At 56.7% G+C, this 17,765-nt stretch overlaps 1 protein-coding gene across 4 annotated transcripts; it reads right to left on the reverse strand.

Moving 5' to 3' along the window:
- Positions 1–5,004: 5,004 nt before the first annotated feature.
- Positions 5,005–16,806, reverse strand: Fbrs (fibrosin). 4 transcript variants are annotated; one of them, XM_013076447.3, is made up of 18 exons: positions 15,224–16,805; positions 14,774–14,953; positions 13,995–14,030; positions 13,880–13,909; positions 12,805–12,853; positions 12,416–12,716; positions 10,874–11,166; positions 10,511–10,716; positions 10,369–10,413; positions 10,058–10,153; positions 9,756–9,824; positions 8,873–8,902; positions 8,460–8,531; positions 7,986–8,103; positions 7,805–7,885; positions 6,920–7,003; positions 6,607–6,814; positions 5,005–6,526 (listed from the first exon to the last, which is right to left on the reverse strand). In XM_013076447.3, the coding sequence occupies exons 1-18, from the start codon at positions 15,683–15,685 to the stop codon at positions 5,947–5,949; spliced, it is 2,940 nt and encodes a 979-aa protein (XP_012931901.1). In that variant the 5' UTR covers positions 15,686–16,805; the 3' UTR covers positions 5,005–5,946. The 4 variants fall into 4 exon arrangements, with proteins under 4 accessions (XP_012931901.1, XP_087064924.1, XP_087064925.1 ...); XM_087208798.1 differs by having other exon boundaries at positions 8,460–8,534; XM_087208799.1 differs by lacking the exon at positions 10,369–10,413 and having other exon boundaries at positions 8,460–8,534; positions 15,224–16,806.
- Positions 16,807–17,765: the final 959 nt, after the last annotated feature.

Below are 17,765 nucleotides of genomic sequence, written 5' to 3' on the forward strand. Positions count from 1 at the left end.
CCAGACTGGCCTCAAACCACAGATCCTCCTGCCTCAACCTCCCAAGTGCTAGGGTTACAGATGTGCTCAACCACGCCCAGGTCTAAAAGTTTGGTTTATTATTATTTTGGGGGATGGGGTTGAGACAGAGTCTTGCTCTGTAGTTCAGGCTGGCCTTGAACTCACTATGTAGCCAGGCTGTCCTCAGACTCATAGTGAGCCTCCTAACTCAGCCTCCCAAGTCCTGGGATTACAAGCGTGTGTCACCATGCCCAGCGGGAGTTTGTGTTTTTTTTTGGTACGGGATGGAAGTTCTCTTACAGAATTCTTCGGTAATGCTGGGGAAGCTGCTGACACTTTGCACACACTGCTGGAAGGAATGCGAGGTGCTGCAGCCACTGTGGAACCGAGCCTGGCAGTTGTTACAGGATGCAGCAGTTTCACCCCTGGGTCTGTACTCAAGAGAACTGAAAACACGTTCATACAAAAAGTGTACACGAAGGGCTGGGGATGTACCTCAGTGGCACCGCCCCTGCCTCGAAAAGTGCAAGGTCCTGAGTTCGATCCCCAGTACCAGGGGAAAAAAAGTACACTATGTATCATATTCATGACATTGTCATTTGTTGTACTGGGGATTGAACACAGGGCCTTTATATATCAGGCAAACAGGCCACCACTGAGCTACATTTCCAGCCCTTTTTATTTATTCATTTTTGTGCCATACAGGACATTGAGCCCAGGGTCTTCACACTGAGCTACATTCCTAGCTCTTTTTATTTTTAAATTCAATTAATTAATTAGTCAATCTGGTTTTTGATACAGGGTCTCATTATGTAGTTCAGCTAGCCTTGAACTCACTGTGTAGCCCAGGCTGGCCTCTTGGTGATCCTCCTGCCTCAGGCTCCCCAGTGCTGGGATCACAGGCATGTGCTACCATGCCCAGCTGGGCTTTTTTTTTTTTTGAGACAGGATCTTGTAAAGTTACTGATTGGCCCAGGCTGAGTTTGAACTTGCAATCCTGCTGCCTCAGCCTCACAAGTAACTGGTAAGGCTACAGTACAAGGTGTATGCTATACTTTGTTTTTAAAGCCAGGAGCTATGCTGTGTGCTTTGTAATACAACCATTCTGGCATGCAGAGGCAGGAGGACAAATTCAAGTCCTGCCCGTGCAATTTAACAACTTAGCAAGACCTTGTCTCAAAAAATAAAAAGGGCTGGGCCGGGGATTAAGCTTAGTGGTTCTGTTGCCTGCCTTGCAAGAGCAAGGACCCGAGTTCGATCTCCAGTACCAAAAAATAAAATAAAATAAAATAAAAATAAAAGGCTGGAGATGTAGCTCAGTGCTAAGTGGCCCTGGGTTTGACCAGCAGGACCACAAAAATTATTTTGAGTAGGGTCTAAGTTGCCCAGACTGGCCTCAAACTTGCAGTTCTCCTGCCTCATCCTCCTGAGTAACTGGAATTACTGGTGGGTGTTACTATACCCAGCTGTAGCAGCATTATTTATAATAACCTACCATAAGTGTTTATAATTGAGGAATAAACAAAATGTGATATATCCACATAATGGAGTATTATTTGGCAATAAAAACAAGAGGAGAAAGGAACCCTTCTCCACTGTTGGTGGGAGCGCAGACTGGTGCAACCACTGTGGAAGTCAGTATGGAGATACCTCAAAGAACTAGGGCTAGAGGTCCCATTTGACCCAGCTATCCCCCTGCTGGTTATCTTCCCCAAAGAATTAGAATCATAGCACAGTGATATATGTGCACCCATGTTCATAGAGGCACAGCTTTTTTTTTTTCTTTTTTTGGTACCAGGGATTGAACTCGGGACCTTGCGCTTGTGAGGCAGGTGCTGGAACCACTGAGCTAAACCCCCGGCCCAATAGTGGCACAGTTTGTAATAGCTAAAGCTTGGAAACAGCCCAAGTGCCCATCAACTGGAAACTGGATAAAGAAGATGTGGGTTTTTTATAAAATGGAGTACTACTCAGCCATAAAGAACGAGAAACTAGAGACATTTATAGCTAAATGGATGCATATAGAGGCCATACTCTTTTTTTTTTTCTTTTTGGTACCGGGGATCAGACTTGGGTGCTTGTGCTTGCAAGGCAGGCAGTGGAACCACTGAGCTAAATCCCCGGCCCCAAGGCCACACTCTTAAGTGAAATAAATAGGACACAATTGTGTAAATACCAAATAGTTTCTCTGGTGTGAGAAACTGAAAGTGTAAATAAGGATTAAAATGATTAAAATGAGTAATTGATAATTTGAAATAGGAAGAAAAGGTCCAAAGGTGTAGGGGTGGTGGGAGGGGAAGGGGAAAGGAAAGAAGGGAAAGAAAAAATGATGAGAAAAGGGAAAAATGGAAACAAAGTCTTTGTAAATAGGGAAGGGCACACAGGGAATGGGGGAAAAAAAAGAACCAAGATAGTCATGTACAGTACAAACACCCAATGATAAATGTAAATGTATACCTGAAATGTACCAATAAAAGAACTTAAGCAAAAAACAAACAAACAAAAATAAACAAGTTAAGCTACAATGTGGGTGAAACTTGAAACCATAGTGCCAAGAAACCGGTTATATTTTCTTTTTTTTTTTTTTTTGGTACTGGGGATCGAACTTGGGTCCTTCTGCTTGCAAGGCAGGTGGCAGCACCACTGAGCTCAATCCAAGAAACTGGTTATAAAAGACTGGGTGGATCCAGGCATAGTGGCACATGGTGACAGTCCCAGCACTGGGGAGGCTGAGATAGGATCACTGGGCCACATAATGAGTTAAAGGCCAGTCTGAACTTTATAGCAAGATTCTGTCTCAAAAAACCAAAACCAAAACACAACTGGGTGAATTATATGGAATGGTATGTGAATCATATCTCAATTAAGTTGGTTTGTTTTTTTTTTTTTGGTACCGGGGATCAAACTCGGGTCCTTGCGCTTGCGAGGCAGGCGGCAGAACCACTGAGCTAAATCCCCGGCCCTCAATTAAGTTGTTTTTAAAACTATTTCACAAATTTAAAACAATCTATAGAACAGGGCTGGGGATTTAGCTCAGTGGTTTCGTCACCTGCTGCACAAGCAAAAGGACCCGAGTTTGATCCCTGGTACCCACCCCCTAAAAAAAATCTATAGGACAGAAACAAAATACACTGCTTGACACTACCCGGCTCCCAGGCTGCACTTGTTCCAACCAAAGTAATGCACTTCCTAACAGCAAGGTCACTGGTACAGGCTGTGGGCTTCACCTTCCTAAGAGCTGACATCCTCTCTGCACTGCCTGAGGAGTCGCTCTGAGTGAGGACCGGAGGTCAAGGGGGTCTTGGCAGCTGAGAGGACAGACAGACCAGGCAGCCCTTGGGTCTCCTCCCCTAACCTCTTCAGTTTTTATCCAGCCTATGTTGTTGGTCTTCTCACGGCAGAATGGAAATCCCAGACAGCTGGGGTGTGATTTGCTCACTTCTGTTATCCCCAGCCACCTCAGAAAGGCTGAGAGAGTAAAAGGTAGCGGCCGGGTGTGGTGGCACCCACCTGTAATCCCAGCGCTTGGCAGGCTGAAGCAGGAGGATCACTGTAAATTCCAGGCCAGCCTGAGCTATGTAGGGAGATCCTGCCTCAAAAAAAAAAAAGAATAAAAGGTAGAGCCAGGCGTGGTGGTGCACACCTTCGATCCCAGGGCTCTGCCAAGGCAGGCTACACGTCCAAGTGCAGCCTGGCCAATTTAGCAAATTAGCAAGACCTTGACTCAAAATTTAAAAAATAAAAAGGGTTGGGCCAGGGATTTAGCTCAGTGGTGCCACTGCCGGACTCACAAGCCCAAGGTCCCGAGTTCAATCCCTGGTACCAAAAATAAAAATTAGGGCCGGGGATTTAGCTCAGTGGTTTCACCGCCTGCTGCGCAAGCGCAAGGACCTGAGTTCGATCCCTGGTACCAACCCCCCCCCCCAAAATTAAATGAATGAATAAAATAAATAAAAAAGGCTGGTGATGTAGCTCAGTGCTAAAGCCTTCGGTTCAGTCTGCAGTACAGCCACCCCTTCCCAAAGGGCAACTCAAGCCGGTAAGGAGAGCAGGTTGACTGGGGAAACGGGAGATGGGAGGGAGCAGACAGCAGACTGGGCACCCCAGCTGGGTACACCGGCATCCGGGAGGACGTGCACACACAGATGTATGGGCGCTGGCGTGCAGGGCCACACTCGCGACCGCAGCCTGTTGCAAGGGGACGGACGGGCGCTAGCAGTCTGGAAGGACTGTGGCCATCTCAACTTGGGCCAGCGGCTGTTTTCAGAAGTTGCAAACCAAAACTCGCACGCGAAGTCTTGCCTGGTCACTGTTCCTGACTTAGGTTTTGTAGAACTCCAGGCCCCAGCCTTCCCTAGAAGTCTGGGGTATGTGTGGTGGTGGCAATGAATGTTGGCTCTTTACCAAAGCAAAGCTCTGGCTGGAACAAGCCGGGCTAGTTCTGGGGGCCCAGGAGAGCCAGTTCTAGTAGGTGGGTTTAGTAGTCACTGATTATTTTCCCCCTTTGCTGTACCAGGCTTCCTCACACTGTACCATGTTCTTATATTTAGTATATGTGCTGCCAAAGCAAGCACCATGTACTTGTATTTAAACTGTATGTTGAGTCATAGTGACCCTGGATTACTTAGCAAAAACCAGCAAGTCTGCAAAAATCACCATGTTCTCCTACAAAACCTCATGAATACACTGCATGTGCAAGCAACCCTTGGAGAGGAACCTAACAGCAGAGCAAGGCCACGGACAGCGGCTGCCTGTGGGAAGGGTTGGGTTGGAGCTGGCTGGCAGGTGACGGGGAAATCTGGTGCTTCTCTCAGGCTGTAGAAAAGCAGCATAAAAGCTTCCAGGCCAACATGGAGCAGCTCACCAAGAGCAGCAGCTCAGCCCCCAGCCCTGCGGGAAGGGACCCTCCCCAGGCCGTGGCCCTGGAGGTCCTCACCCCCTCACCCCCTCGCCCCAGGCCCAGCCCAACCGCCGGCGACCCACAGACTGAGAGCGCCAGAGGGCCTCATTGTAACACTCATTTTTATATAAATATCCGCAAGTCATGTTACAGAATAAGCCCCACCGGGGGAAAAAGTCAACGTTAGGGTTTTGTTAACTGAGCCCTGCCTTCCAGACGGGCCCCACTCTGGAGACACCTGCTGCTTTGGGAGGCTGGGGCTGCCTCGCTCTCGAGGCTGCTGAGGAGGAAGCTGCCTTGTCGCCCACCCCCGGGCCAGGCCCTTTCTTTGGTGTGTGGTACGGGGGACCTTTTCTGCCCACCCCCAGCCTCCAGCAGGGTTCTGGAGCACGGTTCTGTGGAGCAGGGCACTGAGCCGCAGAGGTGGTCCGGGGCTTGGCGCGGAGGGCAGAGCTGAAGGCGCGGGTGGCGCCTGGGCTGTGGCCCGGCGGGAAGGACCCGGCCTCCCCTGGCCCAGGCCGGTGCCTTCCCAGGGACAAGCCCCGGAGCCCTGCCTCCCCTCCCCCAGAGAGGCTGGAGGCTAGGAACACAGCACCAGTCTGAGGGTTTAATGAACCGGGAGGGGTCTGCGGGGAGGGCACCCCTGTAAAAATGTACAAAAGGTCTGAGGGCTGTGCGGAAGGGGAGATAAATATGTACACGGAGCCCCTTCTCTCTAGCCCCTCCTCCGCCCCGGGAGGTGAGCTCAGCCTAGCTGGAGGGGCGCCGGCCTCTGGCTGAGTGAGCCCTTGAGTAGGCGGCCTCTCCAGAGGCCCCTGGGGCAGCGGTGCACCTCAGCGTGGCAATGGCCTGCTCACACGCCCTCTAGGCTGGAGGCCTCTGCCCTCCCGGTGACCCCACAGTGCATGTGACCCTTGCCCTCATGGGGTCCAGGGCCTCAGACTGCTGAGGTTGTGACCCTTGCCCTCCAGCCTCGGCTTCAACCCCAGCCCCAAGGCCCGGCCAACAGCAAGGGGAGCTGGAGCTCTGTCCCACACACACTCCCCTCACCTGTCAGCCCGTGCTGGGCCGGGGGCCCTCGGCGGGGAGCTGGGCCGGGGGGCCGGCACGAGTGGAGGTGGCGCCCCCAAAAGGGCTCCTGGGGGGGTCTTGCTGAGAAGATGAGGGGTTCCTGGGGCCGCGGCAGGTGGCGGTGGCGGAGCCAATCGGCTGTAGAGTAGCGGGTGAGTGGGCTCCAGGCCGTAGAGGCGGGCAGCAGCCACAGCCCCAGGTCCCGTCAGCTCCTCGCCTGCCTCATAGAAGCGGGGCGGCCTGGCGAGGCGCGGGGGTCCTGCCAACCAGGCTGGCTCCAGGAAGCCTGCGCAGCGCTCTGGCGGACTAGGGCCCAGGAACGGCGGTGGCCGAGGCCTCTCAAACAGCAGGTGGAGGCCCTGAGGCCCAGTGGCTGCAGCAGCGGCGGCGGCAGCGGCGGCAGCGGCAGCGGCAGCGGCGGCGGCAGCAGCCTCCTCCTTCCGCTCTTCCTTTACCCGCACCGACTCCTTGGCGGGCCGAGCCCCTTCCTCGCCCGCCCGGGCCTTGGGCGTCGCAGGAGAAACTCGGAGCTGGGGCCGTGAGAAGGGGAGGTCCCTGGGGGTGCAGAGGGAGAAGATGCCGTACACCAGGAGGACGGGCTGGCAGGCAGGCGGCGCTGCGGGCTGGGGACTTACCTGTCCTTCTCCTCCTTGGAAATCGAGGGCTCCCTCCGCTCCACAGGCCGCTCCTTGTCTGAGCCTGGGGTCCGAGCGGCCTCAGGGGGGCGGACCCAGGCTGGGAAGGCCAAGGGGCTGCGGTGCAGGCGGCCCCACGGATCTGGGGGAGAGGCAAAGGCTGGCGGGGCCCCTGGGCTTTCTTTCTGGGCAAAGACGGCACCGGAGTCTGGGCAGTGGGCAAAAAGCAGAAAGTGGCACGGCCGAGGGACAGGAGGCCCTGCCCAGGCACGGACCCCAGCACGGCAGCCCCCAGCACACCCCTCGCACTTACTGAATGTGGGGCTGCCCAGCCCTCCAAAGGCCCCATTGGAGAGGGCAGCCAAGGAGGCAAAGCTTGTGGGGCGCCCAAAGGGGTCTGCGGAGGGAGAAAAGGGCCAACAGTCAAGAGCCGCAGCAGCCAGCTCCGAGCAGGCACAGAGCAAGGGTGGGGTCGGGCGGCCAGCGACCAGGCCTTGGGCCGGAGTCGCCTGCAGTCCCCTAGTTTCAACAAGTATGTGCCGAGTCTGGGCTGGGCAGGCACTGAGCTTCCCAGCGGCGTGGCCTCAGCCTCACTCAGCCCCGGAGGCAGACAAGGCTCAGAGAGGAGAAACGACTCCCCAGGGGTCAGCTGCCATGCCTCCCCACGCCACCCAGACTGGTGCAGATCTCTGCTTGCAGCCGGCTTCTCCCCGCCCGCGGTGCATGGTGCACGGTGCACAGGATCCTTCCTGGCCTGTCTAAACTTCAGGCATGGCTCACACCTCCTGGGAACACTGCCTGTCCTCAGGGACTCGGCCTCCCAGCCAGGCTCCACTTCCTCCTGTCCCACACACCCGGGCTGCACAGCCCCGGGCAGGCTGCTGCGCTCCCCAAGGGCCAGGGGCCCTGCTCTCCCTGGGCTATGCAGCCCCCTCCTCCCTCTCCTAGGTGCCGCTCCTCCCTACCACCGACTACTCACTGCTCAGCACACGGGAGTCACCTTGGCCTTCCCTACTCATTTACCGACGAGAAAAATCATGGCTCAGCTCAGAGCGGGTAAAGTAACTTGCCCAAGGTCACCAAGCAAATGGGAGGAGGTCTATGCCATTCTGTCTCTTGGGTCTGACTTCCTATGCCCAGCTCGAGAGCACCCAGCGGTCAGGACAGCCTGGATGCCCAGTGCACCCTTGGCTCTTACCAATGTGGGTGCTGGGGCTCAGGAAGGCTCCGTGGGCCCCGGGAGCTGCCGTGAAAGGGTTGGCTGCAGCGTGGACGGCACCTGGGGCAGAGAGGTGGGAGATTCTGATAAGGCTGAGTGGACACAAGGTGGGCTGCAGGCGTAGACAGGGAACTCGGCCCTGAGGGCTGGCTAGACTCACCAGTCGCAGTGAAGAGGGAGGCCGGGTGGGAGAGCTCCTGCCCAGGGGGCAAGGCCCCATAGGGCCCCGGAAGGCAGGGCAGGAGGTCATTCCGAAAGTCAAGCTTGTGGGAATCACCCTGCATGGGACACAGGGACAAGGGCAGTGAGGAGCCACGTCTGGTTCAGTTTTTTGTTTTGTTTCTCTCTTTTTTCTGCATCTCTTTCTTAGGTCCCTGTTCTTAGTCTCCCACCCCTGCTCCCCTCCAAGGGCTGGCTGCCACCAAGAGGGTGCTGGGGTGCCCTTCTCTGCTTGTCTTGAGAGACTTCTCTGATCACTCCTCCAACTGCCAGAGAATGCAGGTGCTGGCTGTGGACCCGCTCAGGAGTGACGGGGCCAGGAGAACTCGTTTGCCTGAGAGTCGCTGAGCCCTACTGAAGCGAGATCCCGATGCTCACTCTCAGACCCAGTCTCCCAAGCCCTTGGCCCCAGTACCTTTATCTTTTCCTGGTGTCTCAGGATCATGTAAGCCAAGCGCACGTGCATGGCGCACCATTTCCCTGGCTTCTGCTGCCCCCGAAGGATGACCAAAGGGAAAGGGAAGGAAAGAACAGCCACTCGTCACCCACTCCAGGCCCAGCCCTGGGCCCAGCCTCGCCACACAACATCCCCACTCATCAAAGCCTAGGAAACTGAGGCTCAGAGAGAGAACCATACTGCCCAAGGTCCCGTGGCCAGGTACTGCTGAGCCCAGGGCTCTAATTGAAAGACCCTTCGTTTCTTCAGTGTTACATCTGCTGCCTGCACATCTCGATCTCTCGTTCTTTCCCAAGCTGGACCCACTCCCGCAGCAACACCCTGACACCAGCCCCCAGCCTCATGCAGCCTAAGGTCCTCACCAAACTCACCCTCAAAGGTGGCCGGAAATGGTCGGGGATCTGGGGGTGGCAAAGGAGAAACAGCAGGTGACTCAGACCTGTTTCCTGCCCTTCGTGTTTCAACTCCACAGCAGGCGCTCACGCCTGACATTCCTGACACCCATCCTGCCTATGTCACTTCTCTTCCATCTCTCCCACGCTAGGTCTTGCTAGGTCTTTCTTCCAACAGCAGGCCCCAGGGAAGTGCCCTGCTGGGAGGGCCAGGGGATGGCCTGGGGCAGGCAGGCAGCACTCTCAACTGGAGAGGTTACCCTCTTATCAGCTTTATATAACATGGACCCACTTGACATTTCTTTAGGAAAAAAAACCCCATCTTTTAAAGGCATTGAAAAACCTCTGCTCTAGTCTACTCTCCTGCAAACATGTCCTGTCCTTTTCACCATGTTCAAGAGCCCTGGGGTCTATGGCTGCTATGTGTACAAATGAGGAGGGAAGGCTCTGGCTCCCTGACACTTCACGAAGAAGCTTGCTTTAATTGTTTTATGGACGAGGTTTACTGGTTATGATGTCATTTGGGAAAAAAAAAAAAGTTCTGTTACTTAAATTTGAAAATCCCCCCCTTCAAAAATGTTTTAAAAAAATAAAAAAATAGAACTGAAAATCCCTACAAAAACCACTTCCCCTGGGGCACTACAACTCCAAAGGCACTATGGTAACTATTACCTTACACCTTGCACAGCCTCAGCAAAGCTCTACTCCTCATACCTGGGAAATGCTTCTGCAGAAAGCCCTCTCTAGACACCCAGAGACACACCCTAGTCACAGATTAAAGGGCAGGACCAGCGGTCACTTTCTCTGACTCAACCCTGCTCTCCCTCCTTCCAGCTCCCCCAGGACCTGCCCTGGCCCTCACCTGTGTCCCCTTCTGGGGGAGCCCGCTTGGCACTGGCCCCAGTCGTGGTGGCGGCTCAGGGTTCGTGCTCTGGGAAAGGGAAGTGGAGGGATCAGACAGAGCTGGCATCAAGCATAATGGGGGTCTAGACCCAAGCTAGGGAAAAGCAAGCTAGAGGACAGGAGGAGCATGGCTTTGCAAAAAGCTAGGTCCAGGAGGGAAGGCAGGTGGTTAGGCACAGTTTGGGGGACAGGAAGTGGGTCCAGGGAATCTAGGTCTGTAAGTGGCAGGGGGTGGCGGTATCACCTGGACTGGGAGCTCACCTTGGGCTGGAAGGCCCCCTGCAGGGAGCCAAAGGAGACAGCTGGCGGGAGGCCTGGAGGGAGCCCTGGCACTGCGGGAGGGAAGGCCGCATACGGCTGTGGAGAGAAGGGGGCCTAGTCCAAGCAGGGGTGGAAGTGCTGCCCAGGCCTGGCCCGCCCTCAGTCCTCTGGCCTCCACCCTAACCCTCCAGGGAGTCCCCCAGGCTCAAGGCTCTTGCTTTGAAGACTGGACCCCAACAATCAGGGCAGCAGGCAGTGACATGGCCATGCCCACCACTCACTCACTCACTCACTCACTCACTCACACTCACATTATGTCGGAAAAGGCCTTCCATCTTTCCTGGGTATTTCTCAAACTAGGCAGAGAAGGGAAAAATGAACTGCCAGCCAGGGACCCCGGCCTCCCTGGAGCCCCCCCTCTGGGCTGCATCGTCGGCCCAAGGCGGAGCTCACCATGTGGGGGCCGTGGGGTGGCAGCAGGCCTGGGGGGTAAGGGGTGAAGTGCTGGTGGGTGTGCTGGTGGGTGTGCTGGTGCTGGTGGTTGTGCTGGTGGAACTGGAAGGCAAGAGGCCGGGCCGAGCCCCCTGCCGCCACCACCTCAGGGCCACCCTGGGCATTCAGGTATCGAGAGTTCAGGTCCTGGCCGATCAGGTCCTGCTCTGTGGGAGGGGAGGGAGAGAGCTTCAGACTCTGTCTGCACCATGTCAGCCTCCTCGAGCCCTGCTGTCTGCGGTGGCCCAGATCCCTTAGAGCTGCTGGGGCCCAAGCTCAGGGCCAAGGCCACCCCCCAACCCCCGGCCAGGACCCCAAACTCACCAGAGAGGGTGTTAGCAGCTGAGGCCCCAGGGTGCCCTGGCACCTGCAGCAGGGGTGGCGGTGGAGGCAGGGTGGGGCCGGGGGGGAACAAGGAGGGGTGGTGGGGAGGCGGTGGAGGCCGCAACCCAGGGGCAGGAAAGCCGTGGGTGGACAAAGGCAGGGGCAGGGAGGGCGTCGGGGGCCGGTGGCTGAGCTGCGTGGACGAGGACGAGGAGGCGGCGGATGAGGAGGAGGATGAGTGGGGAGGCTGAGCCACGGGAGGGGCCGGGGCCTTGGGGGGCGGCCGTGAAGAGCTGGGGAGAGAAGGGCAGATGAGTGAGGGAGGGGCAGGAAGCGCCTGCGCTGACGGGGCTCAGGAACCCGAGCGGTACTGGGGGAGCGAACCAGGGACCCTCCCCAGCCTGCAGTGCCCCCCTAACCCGTCTCCTCCAGGTTTCTTCCTCTGAGCAGCTGCCTCCGCCAGACTCCGGCCATGCGACTTTCCCTTTTGAGTCAACCTCAGCACAAGCCAGATCCCTCATTTTGACGCTGAATTCCAACAGGCTACCTGGCTTCCCACCCGAAGACAGTGGGCGCAGCACCAAGCTGGCCTGTCCTGGGAGTCAGGAGCCCCAAATTCCAGACCCACCTTGCCATGAATGCCCTGGGTGACCTTGAGCAAGTCACTGCCCTTCTCTGAGCCTTAGTTTTCTCAATAATGGTAACAATGATGGCGATGACAGGATGATGCCACCAGTAACAATGGTATCGGCGGTGTGTACCCTTTGGTGAGCACTTAGCCCAGGGCTGGCACCTGCTTCACAAGCTACCTACCGCAGGCTCCAAGCTTCCATACCGCATTCCCGAGAGTTGACACGGCCATGCACCCATCCGTACCTACACACTTACTTCTACGACGCCTCCCGCTAAGCAGTAACATTTGAAGTCAAGGAGTTGAGGTACTACACACAGTTTGCTAAGGCACTTAAAAGCTAACTCATGACTATTTTTAGAGTTTACTCAGGTAAGACCTGACATCATTCCATCACCCACTAAAAATGAGTGTGCATATTTTGGGAAGCACTGAATTCCCTCAGAATTAATCCTCACACACAGCTTTATGATGAAGGTATTATTATTGTTTCCTTTCACAAAGAAGAGGAAACTGAGGCTCAGAGGGGTTAAGTGACTTGCCAAAAATCACACAGCAAGTAAGCAGCAGAGCAAGAATTTGAATCCAGGTCTGACTGACACCAAAGCCAGCACTCTTAATCATGTCAGCATTTCCCAAAGTATGTTCCAAAGAACACTATTCCTGGCAGGTGTGCCTTACAGAAAGTTCTTACCAGCAAATAAAATTGGGGAACAGCATAAACTGGAATCCCCTGCATGTGAATGTGTAAAGTACTCAGATAAGCCCTGCAGGGATCTCTGTTTCCTCCACCCAGCGTCCTCCTCACATCACGCCCAAGAGGAACCATCTCATGTCTTCGCACAGAGTACAGGCACTGGAACCGAAATGACCAGGCCCTGTAGATCGGAGCGAACCCTCGGACCACTCACCTGCCAGTGCTGAGGTCCAGGCTGCTGCCGTAGGGAGAAGTGCGCATGCCGAAGGGCGAGACCCGCAGCTGCAGCTGGGGCTGGGGTGGGGGTGGCAGACTGGGGGTGGCCGGCAAGGGCGTAGGGGGTGAGACAGGAGGCCGAGGGGCCGGTGGAGGCGGTGGTTCCTTTTGGGGGAAAGGCACTAGCAGCGGGTCGGGCCCTGGGGGCTGTTCCTGGCTCCGCTCCAGGCCCGACACTTTAGGGACCACGGAGAGTTTTGCTTCACAGTTCCCATTGAAGGCGCCATGGGGGCCCGAGGCTGTGAGTTGAGGGCAGGATGCAGACATGCTCAGTTGAGGCTCAGTCAATCTCCCCCGCTCACCTCTGTCCCAGCCCTGGTTACCAACCTTTGCTGGTTGAGACAGTAAAGGATGGGTCGAGGTCATCATCAGAGACCTGGGGAAGGAGGACAGAGAGATGGTTAGGTCACAGGTAGGCCAGACCCTTGTCTAGGAAGGCCAACAGCCTCTGGAGCCCGCTGGGGGAGGTGGGGATGGTAAGTATGATCCATCAGCTTCACTGAGATTCACCACACCATGCTCCTGGCGGCCTACAATTGGAGAAAGGAGTGGAGCAGCTGAGCCCAAGAACCTGGTAGGCCAGGAGGACTGAATCAAGACAGCACAGAAGTGGCAGAGAAGCAGCCAAATCAAAACAACAACATCGCTAGGTGCTAGCCCACAGGCCTACCTGACTACAGACCTGTTTGGTCCCTGAACGTCAGCAAAAATCTTTGCTGATGCTTTGAAACCTGGAGATTCTTCATTAAAACCCAGACTTGAGGATCTCAAGACTGGGCCCCCATGCTCATGTGGCAACAATCAGTAGAACTGGACAGTAGTCACCCCCTTTAGATGGAAAACAACTCTCTGGGTTGTTCCTATCCAGCCAACATTTGAGAGAAAGTAAGATACATAAGGGGAACTGAAATTCAGTAATTTACAGGGGTCAGTGGGCAGAGCATTACTTGCCAGAAAGCATTAATTCAAAACAAGCAAATCAATCCTAGTAACAAACTGAAATATACCTTTATAGGTTGGGTTCCTAGAGTAACTACAATGGTTCCATGTCCTCACTGGCATCACCATGCCACATTCCCATGCATGAGTCCCTAATTATAAGAGCAGACCAGTGGAGAGAAGTTCCATAGCCACTCTGGATTCCTATGGACAACCAGTGGTAGCCCCAGGAACTTTGGAGAGGATGGTACACCAAGAGGTGGCCTTCTATTTTCTGGGCGGTAGCCCTGGTCGCAGAATAAAAAGCCATTTACCCTCTTAATCCCCCCTTCCTCCCAAAAACCTAATCCTGGTTCAATCTAAGCCATGTTCCCCACTCAAAAGGAGATGTCTGCTGCCTTTAACCCACAGTCCACTTTACCAGCTGTGACACTGCCCCTCAAGGAGTTCTAGCCCCACTCACCCTCTCATCCAGATCACTTTCTGCATCACACTGGGGAAAACGAGAGAGAGAGGTGTCAGGAGAGGGAAGATGAGTAGGGCCCAAGGGGAAGGGAGTACAGGTGGACAGCACTTACTATGTATCCAGCTTCCACAGAGTGCCGGGAGAAGGCCTGAGGAAGACCAGAGTCCAGAGGTAAGCGAAGCTGACTGGCCAGGCAACTGCGTTTCAACTCCCAGGCATTCACCGCCTCTCACGACCTCCTGTCAGTCTCTCTTTCGAGCTGCTTCTCCAGCTACTACCCACCCCCATTCCCAATGCTCTTGCCATTTTCTTAACAGACCAGGTTCCCACATCTAGGTGCTTCTGCCCAAAACAACTTTTCTCCATTTCTTCTCTTAGCAAACTCCTGACTGTACTTCAGAGCCTGACTAAGACATCCTAGGGGGCTTTCCCTAACCACAACTCTCCTCCCATCCCCCAGGCATAAGAGTGGCTTCCTCATGGGGGTTTCTGCAACACCTCTCCCAGATCTCTGCCTGGGGTAGCTTCTCAAGCTGTGCTCTAAGTGTCTGCTTGTCCACCATCTCTTTCCGGTTAAAACTGCCACACCTAGGGAAGGGCAGGGACCACATCTAATTTATTTACCATTCGACTAAAGAATTCTGAATTACCAACACTTCTGAAGCAGATGTACACCCAGCAAACACAAGGGAGCCCGACTGTGGACAAGCCTTTCTCAAAACCTGCGCTGGGAGCAGGGAGGCCTCAGATTTGCTTTGCCTTCCTCTCTGCCTTTAGACTTGGGTTAGAGTTTAGGACCCATAAGCAGTGGCACTCCTGACAGGAAATGGGTCTACAGAAGGACACTCCACCTGAACAGCTTCAAAGGATGAGGTCTCAGGACAAGCTCACCTCTTTCCTTCTCCGCTTATTGGGCCATTTTCGAGGCCGATCCCCAGGGGGCCGGCCAGGCTCCCGATCAGAGCTGTCCCCTGGCTCCCCGGTGGCCCCACTGGAGCCCCCCCTCTTCCGTTTCCCAGAATGCTTCAGCCGATGTTCCAGGCGCTCTGGGGGCTGAAGAGATGCATCCTTCTGTGGAGGAGGAGGGGGAACTGAACTGGATGGGAAAGAGAAAGCTCCCCACCTCTCTGGGGGTGACGAGGCTGCCAAGCCTCGCAGGCCGGGTAACTGGCTGGTCCCCGGAGACCAGCTCCACCTCCTCCCACCCCAGGGTGGGGCAGAGGCCAGGCCAGAGGAGCCGGTTGCTCTGGTTTGGGGTGCCAACCCCCCCCCCCCAGGCACCCTACCCGCGTCCCTGCCCCTCTCGAGCCCCCAAGGGCCCCTATCGCCCTCCGGCCCCACCTGCAAGGCCTCGAGGCTGGCGAAGCTAGCGATGGCAAAGCCATCGATCAGGTCCTCCTCCTCCTCCTCTTCCTCCTCCGGCTCCTCCTCGGCTTCCCCATCGTCGGCGCCACCCTCCTCCTCCTCTTCTTCCTCCTCCTCCCCGCGGCTGCCGGAGCCGGCAGGCCGCTTTCGAGCGCGGGGTCGCGGAGGCCGCGGCCTGGGTCGGGGCCGCCGCCGCCTCGGGCCCCCAGGCCGCTCTCCGGACGAAGCCGATGACCAGGGCCTGGCGGGCGGCGGCGGCGGCGACGACGAAGACGAGGAGCCGCGCGGGGCGGCCAGCAGGGCCCGGGGTGCGTCGCCTCCTGGGCCTCGGCGGCGCCGCTGCTCGCGGTCGCGGTCCCGGCGGGAGCAGCGTCGCCGCCGCCGCTCGCCTTCGGCCGCCCAGCCCGGGCCCGGGGCCGCGGCCGCTGCCGTCTCCATGGCGACGGCCCTCAGCGCCGCATCCGGAGGCGGCGGGGCCGGGAGCGGCCTGTCCGCAGGCCCGGGGTCGCAGGCGCGGCGCAGGCGAGCGCACAGAGACGGGAAGGCCACGGCTTCCCCTTCAGAGCCCGATCCGCTGGCCCTGAGCGTGCCCCAAGGCCAAGGCCTGGAGAGTCGGCGCCGCCCCCGGGGCGACAAGCCGAGGGCCCCCCCTACGGGGCCGGCGGGGCGCGACGGCGAGAACTGGGCGGCCGTCCCTTTAAAACGGGCCGCAAGTTGTGCAGCCCCTGGCCCCTTTAAGACGACCCGACCGAGTCCGGCCGGCGAGAGCGGTAGCCGCCCCCTGCCAGGGGTCGAAGCAAGTCTCCCCGAGGAAGAGGAAGGGCCACCCCTTTAAAAGGGGCCGAGAGCTCGACCCGAAACGCAGACCTCCCCTTTAAAAGTGTCTCAAGTCCTCCGGTTAAAAGAGGCCACCCCTTTAAGGAGGCCAGGATCTTTCAAACAGCAAGCCGTCCCTTTAAGGGTTCGCGAGTTAGTTTCTAGTTCTCCACAAGCGGCCGCTTCCCCTTTAAGCTGAATTTAAAGGACTGCTGGCGTGGGAGGGGAGAAGAGGTGGGAAACCCCAGTCGCTTCAATTCTCCCAACAGCCCAGTTCTCAATTTGTCAGCTTCTGTTCGACGGCTTCCCCTTTAAGGCTGGCATCTGAGTCGGCCGAGTTCGGTGACCACCCCTTTAAGAAGATTTAAAGGGGCTTCCTCCAGGCCCAGCCGCACCAGCCTCCGCCTCCGGTCGCCATGAAAGGCGGGAAGGGGGGCGGGGCTGCGGGGGCCACCCCTCCGAAGCCCCGGATGTGAGGCAACAGTGACGGGTAGACCACCTCTGTCCGCCGACATAAAAGTCTCTTCCTGCTTCTCTCCGTGTCTGACTTGTGCCTTAGGGGATCCAGAACGGCCGTTGGGCACCGGGGGAACTCCAGCGCAGCGCACCCTCCCGTCGTCTCCTTTGGAGTCTTGGGCCTCTCCTCTGCCCGGACTCTACTGCCCCTCCTCCCTCTTCCTCCTCAGCCTACGCCTCCTTCCCCTCGCTGCCTCCTCCCACTCTCCGCCCCTTCCCCTCCACCCCCTCCCCCCCCCGCAGGCTCAGTCGTTGATAGGGTAAGAGGTGCTCAGACGTCAAGCAGAGGGCGTGATCAGACCAGGGGGCGGGGAACTAGGTAACTGCCCCAAGGCTTTGATTGGGTCGCGTTAGTTAGCCCCGCCCTTCCCCAAGTCTTGTGACTGGACTATAAGTAGGTGTTTGGGGCGGTCTCCCACACGACCCCGCCTCTTCCTGCTCCTCGTTTATTGGCCGCCTTCTGACGGCGTTGACGCGGAGTTGGCTAGGGATTGGGATGTGGTGCTAGCGTTACAGGGCTGTTGCCCGCTGGGTGGCGCGCGGCGCCTCTCCGCGTCTCGCGCGCGCGCACGGGCAGGGGCACGCGCTCGCCGCGGGTCGCTTTCAGGGCGAGGTGGCTGGTGCGACGGCGTCCGTTCCCTCCCGCTGCTGGCTTGCGCGCTTGTGCGTCAGCAAGCACAAAAGCACCTGGCCCTTGTACGCCGCGCGCGTCCTCAGATCAGTTCGTCTGCAGATAATTCTCTCCTCGCCGCCCTACGGAGCACTGCCCCGGCGCCGCCGGAACTGCCTCCCTGGCCAAGGCGGGTCGCGGTCTCACTGTCTCCCGCACCCGGGCTCCACAGGGCTGTGTGCGTCCAGTGCATTGCTGTTCTCCGTGAGGAACTGCGACTGCTTGCGCTTCGCTCTTGAATCCAGCAGCAGGTCTAAACCAAGGCCTTGGTGTACTTTGAGCCTTTTGGTCTTGTTTGATTTTTTTTCTTTTTGTGGTACTGGGGATTGAATTTAGGGGCCACTGAACTATGTACATCTCCAGCCTTTTTTATTTTATGACAGGGTCTTGCTAAGCCTCTTAATCTGGACTTAAACTTGTGATCCTCATGCCTAAACCTCCCCAAGTAGCTGGGATCACAGGCAAAGTAACACCATGCCAGGCTGTCTCCTTTAGGTAAAAGAATTGGGAAGACCC

Source organism: Heterocephalus glaber, unplaced genomic scaffold (genome assembly GCF_053883595.1).
Source record: "Heterocephalus glaber isolate CG9 unplaced genomic scaffold, H.glaber_assembly_v1.0 deba00000943, whole genome shotgun sequence".
Lineage (NCBI taxonomy): Eukaryota > Metazoa > Chordata > Mammalia > Rodentia > Bathyergidae > Heterocephalus > Heterocephalus glaber.